This window comes from Pinus tabuliformis, chromosome Q (genome assembly GCF_031772625.1).
Source record: "Pinus tabuliformis cultivar Carrire ecotype Pingquan chromosome Q, CPIR1, whole genome shotgun sequence".
NCBI classification, from domain to species: Eukaryota; Viridiplantae; Streptophyta; class Pinopsida; order Pinales; family Pinaceae; genus Pinus; species Pinus tabuliformis.
The window spans coordinates 424,309,964-424,315,268 of record NC_142296.1 but is presented as its reverse complement, the minus strand read 5'-3'; the positions used below and the strand labels follow the sequence as shown (position 1 = coordinate 424,315,268).

General features: G+C 45.1%; 1 protein-coding gene across 1 annotated transcript; it reads right to left on the bottom strand.

The window, feature by feature from the left end:
- Nucleotides 1-1,241: 1,241 nt before the first annotated feature.
- LOC149220016 (uncharacterized) lies at nt 1,242-5,066 on the bottom strand. Its single transcript, XM_089386977.1, has 2 exons — nt 3,575-5,066; nt 1,242-3,181 (listed from the first exon to the last, which is right to left on the bottom strand). Exons 1-2 carry the CDS (start codon nt 5,064-5,066, stop codon nt 1,242-1,244), a joined length of 3,432 nt encoding a protein of 1,143 aa, XP_089243103.1.
- Between the last annotated feature and the right edge of the window lie 239 nt (nt 5,067-5,305).

Genomic DNA, 5,305 nt, shown 5'->3' with positions numbered 1-5,305 from the left:
GGGGATGATATCTCGTTTTTAAGATCAACTAGATTAGCGCAATATATGTATAAACATAATCACATTAGCATACAAACATCATTTCAACCATTATCTATTTACCATGCATAATTGTACCATAACCATGACAATGCATGCATAATGACATATAAACACTTACATGCATAACAAATGCATAACCAACATGCACCCATAACGACCACATCCAACAATAATAACCATAATCTTCAACATGGCATCACCATGCAACAATGACCACCACCATGCATACACAACAAGAACATAAACCACAAGCATAAATAACACATGCAACTGACATGTATGCATGATAAACACATTCCTGCCCATCCAGTCCAAGGGGTGAACCATTGTCTGATACCACTTTGTAGCACCCTCCTCCCACATTTACCCAAGCTAACCAGTCCATTGGGGTAAACATGTGACGAATAGTTACTATGATATGATTCAACTTCCCATGTACAACTAAGGAAGTGGAATCGACAAGACAAGGCCAATTTGACCTTCCTCGTGAGCTAAAAAACCTTCAGGAGCCAACCGACCCCTCTAGATGGCCAACCACTAAGAGAACTTGATGTTTTTCTGAACTAGACCCCCAGTCGTTCCCATGACAAGCCTTCCATGTGATTGAGACCCTCTAGTCGCTCCAACAGCAAGGCCTCCATGCGACTGTGGCCTTTTTCAAGCAGTTCTGTGCCAACGACCCAGGATTCTGAGCCACCTTTTTAGGGCTAGGACTCATACCTATGCCTAAAACTTCATGAAACTTCCAGAATTGATAAATTACAAGATGACAAGGCCTCTAATGCAAAAAATTGAACAAGGGCCTAACCTGACAAGGCCTAGCCATGGTAGACATTTCGTCAAACACATAATGAACACGTAATCCACAGATCATATAAACACATTTGACCATAGGGGCTTCATACTTATATGAGAATTGTCAAGAAGGTCAGATGCCCTCTCAGAATATCTGCATTATCTTTTTTTTAACAGGAACGGTTATGTTGATATATTGATTCTTGGCTGGAAAGCCTTAATTCAGGTTACAATGAGGTGAACAGAGATCAGAATTCTCAGTTACCGGGCACCACATGACTTCCTTTCTAATAAGCCTACGACTTTTACTAGCTGTGATTCTTGTAGCTTTGTCTATTTTTCCTAAATTACAAATGCAAACAAACTGCTGTAATAAGAGGCAATAAAACATTTTGAACAGATGGTTAAGGGATGGAGTCCCAGCCTTCGTCTCCGTCTCTTAGAAGGACTCCAGGAGGGAGGAGAACAGCTTTGTTGGCTTCAGCATCGGCATCTTTATTGTTGTCTCTCTTTATATGAAGAAATTCCACATTCTGAAAGGTATTTGTCAGGAATCTGATTCTGCTCAGAAGTCTTGATAATCTTAAGTCTGTGGGAGAAGAATTGTCCACCATGGCCTTAATAATGGATTGGGAGTCTCCAAAAATAGTTGCTTCTTTGATGCCCAGAAAAAGGAGCAGCTTGAGGCCCTGGAGAAGAGCTAGAGCTTCGGCTTGGATGCTGGAATTGAACCCCACTCCCCAAGCATATCTGGCTTCGATTCTGCCATCTACGTTTTTAATAACACCCCCTGCTCCGGAGCTGCCGGGGTTTCCTTTAGCAGCACCATCGAAGAATAGAGTTTTTCTTGCCTTCTTTTTGCAAAGATCAACGAGCTCTGCAGCATTGAGGCGGATTTGCCAATGCTTAAGGATATGAGGGGGACTGACTTTTTCAGTGAATTGGAGGCCCAAAGCATCGCCCCAGACAGCGTCCTGATCGCTAAGGTCTGCTCTGTCTAGCTGATCGCCCAAGCATTCTTTCAAATGACTTTTGATTTTTGTCCAGATTATCCTGAAATCACTCTTCTTGCCATTGAAGATCCTATGGTTTCTTTCCAGCCATATGTGCCAGAAAATTATTTTAGGAATGGCGAGCCACGCTTGTTTGATGTGCAGGTTCTGAGGTGATCCACCTGGGTACATGCGCTTCCATATAGAGAACAATTCTGAGCAGTGAACAGGTGGGGCGAAGTCAATGTTTAAAGGCTTTAACACCTCTTTCCATAGATCGGCTGCAAAACTACAGGAGAGCATCATGTGGGCGGCGGTTTCTTCGTGGCCTTCACACAGCGAACAACGCGAGGGACCAATTACGCCTCTTTTACGGAGCCTGTCCTCAGTCAAGATCCTGTGATGACAGAGGAGCCAACAAAAAATGTCAATCTTGGGAAACGTTGGCTGAGACCATACCCCTTGCCATGGCTTTGGATCTGGCGGCGCATACGGTTTCTGAGAGAGCTGATTATAACCTTTTGAAACTGTATAAGTACCCGGGACCGAGCCCCATCCCCGCGTGTCAGCTTTTCTGGTATTCAAAGGGGCTTTACCTTTTAAGTGAGTGAGGAGGGAGGCGTAATCATTGGATAAATGCGATGGCACCTCCAGATTTCTCCATCGCTGCCAGCTTCTGTTCTCCCACTGCGAGAGATCCCACAGCGTTTTAACGCCTGCTCGATCCATCCATTCTTTTAACTGAGACAGGGAACTATCATCTGCAATGGGATCACTGCTCATAATACGGTCCTCCCAAATATTAATATGCTTTAAGGCTGAGGCTTTCTCGAACAACTTATGTATCATGGTACCAGTGGAGGAAATAGGGTTGTCCAGGCAGCGTACTCTTTGCCCACGGAAGTATTTTTTCCAGAGCGCAAGCTGAGCCCAGCCTGGGTTTGGGGCAATTATCCTCCATAACAGCTTTGCGCCCAATGCTATATTTTGATTGCTGATATTCTTAAAATGCAACCCGCCTTCCATTCTGGGCAAGGAGATTGTATCCCAGCTTATTAACGGAATTCTCTTCTCATTAGCCTTGCCACCTTTCCAAAAGAAGTTTCTGATATATTCCTCCATTTTCCTCGTGATGCCAATGGGAGCCATCATCACTGCAGCCTGGTAAATGGGAAGGCTATTCAGAACAACCTTTATAAGCACTGTCTTGCCTGCTAAATTGAGCCAGTTGAAGCCCCATGAATGAATTTTAGATTTGAATTTTTCCATCAGAGGCAGCCAATCTCTGCTGAGGGCTCTTTTTTGGAAGACCGGGAGGCCCAGATACTTGAAGGATGACCAAGTGAAAGAAGCTGCAAAATCAAAACAGTTAGATATGGCTTGGACCGATCTGATCGTTGCATTCCAACAGTAAATATGGCATTTGCCTTTGTTGAGGCTGCTTCCTGAGTCTTCGCAGTAGGCATCCAACACTTCTTTGAATCTTATAGCCAAGGGCAAGGTGGCAGCACCCAGCAGGAGAGTGTCATCCGCAAACAGTGCATGATTTATGCTATTAACACCTCTTGCTATGTTTAGGCCCATTATTTCTTGGTCAGTCTGCTTTTTATTCAAGAGGAAGCTGAGGACAGAGGCTTGGAGAACAAAGAGCAAGGGGGATAGGGGACACCCTTGCCTCAGCCCTCTAGAAGCTTTGAAGAAGTCAGTGGCCCTCCCATTCACCAAGGGGGCGATCCATGGCTCACTGATGCATGCCTTGATCCAGCTGATGAATTTGGCCCCAAATCCAAACTTATGCAGAACATCAAACAGGAATCTGTGTCTCACCCTGTCAAAGGCGCTCTCCAGATCTAATTTGACCACCATTCCTTTCTCTTTCCGGGTCAAGCTTGAGTGAATCGCCTCTTGGACCAGGATATAATTATCCACTATCTGTCTTCCTTGGATGAAACCTCCCTGGTTCTCTGGGATAATGGAAGGAAGGATAGTTTTCAGCCTGTTGGCAATCACTTTTGTTATCAGTTTGTAGCCGATGTTACAAAGGGAGATGGGGCGGAACCTGGAGAAAGTATTGGCACCTTTTTCCTTAGGGATAAGGGCCAGGAAAGCCGAATTGGTACTGCCCCCTAATTTCTGACAAGCTTGGGATTTCCGGATCATTCTGCACAAGTCTTTTTCCACAATCTGCCAACAATTCTGCAGGAATCTGGCAGTGAATCCATCTGGGCCCGGGGCCTTGTCCGGTTCCATGGCAAAAAGAGCGATTTTGATCTCTTCGTTGGTGACTTCTGCTTCCAAGGACTGATTCTTTCTAGCCGATATCAGAGTGGGCACCTCATTGACTAAGGAGGAAGTCTGCCCCAGGGTCTCTTTCTCACTGTACAGATTTTTGAAGTGAAGGAAGGCAACCTTTTTTATGCTTTGCAGATCTCTATGAGTGATATTCTCTACCTTAATTTCTGAGATGGAGTTGAAGTTTTTCCGTGCTTGAGCTTGCTTGTGGAAGAAGGCAGAGTTTCTATCTCCTGCCTTGAGCCAAAGCCTCCGAGATTTGACCCTCCAGTACTCTTCCTCGGCCGAGCTTGCTTTGAGAAGTTTTTGCTGAAGCTCTGCCTCCTTATCAAGGATTTCTTTTGTGATCACTTCCTTTTCCGATTTCAGGTGATGGTTCTCAAGGCATTCTTGAATCTTTTTCCTTTCCATTGCTGGGTTAGGAAGGGATTTTGCCCAGGTTTTCAAGGCTGCTTTCACTCTCCTAAGCTTTTCTTCCCAAACGAAGAAGGTTGAGCCGTTAACAGGATGCTTCCAAGTGTCTTTTACTAATTGCATAAAGGATTGTTCCTTGACCCAAAGGGAACTGAATTTAAAAGGGATGGGGCCTTGATCCATGTGGGCCACCAGATCAAGTTTGATGGGTCTGTGATCAGAAACACTGCAAGGGAGAATATGCATTCTAGATTCTAAACCAAGAAGAAGAAAGGAACTTTGAACAAGAAATCTGTCTAACCTTGCAGCTATGTGTCCCGGGCCGAGCCTTCTATTGGTCCAAGTGTACTTGCCCGCCGAAGGCTTGATGTCGATCATATCCCAATCCTGGAGCAGATCCTCCACCCATTCGCGCGCCAGATCCCTTACTATGCTTCCTCCACGTTTTTCCGCTAGAGATAAAGTGAGGTTTAGATCTCCAACAATGAACATACACATTAAAGAGGCAGAGGGTCTCCACTGAGTCTGCATGTTTCAGCTTAGTGTACAACCAATGTGGGTTGGCGACCTGTTTAACCTTTGAGAATTTGTTTGCATTCCAGAGAGTGCCCAGGCCTCCTGAGGCCCCCCTGGCTGAGACTGCTTGTCCTTCACTTCTTTTCCATAAGTTTTTTCCGATATGGAGGAAGACCTTATCCTCCATTTTGGTCTCCTGGATTAGGAGTATGTCGGGAGAGTCGGATCTTATCAGACTTTTGACGGCTTCTTCT

Excerpts from the sequence above, each read along its gene's own strand:
- LOC149220016 (XM_089386977.1), bottom strand. The coding sequence starts at position 5,066 with ATGCAGACTCAGTGGAGACCCTCTGCCTCTTTAATGTGTATGTTCATT. Across the intron at positions 3,182-3,574 it reads CTGGATCAAGGCATGCATCA|CTTCTTTCACTTGGTCATCC; the intron begins GTGAGCCATGGA and ends TTGATTTTGCAG.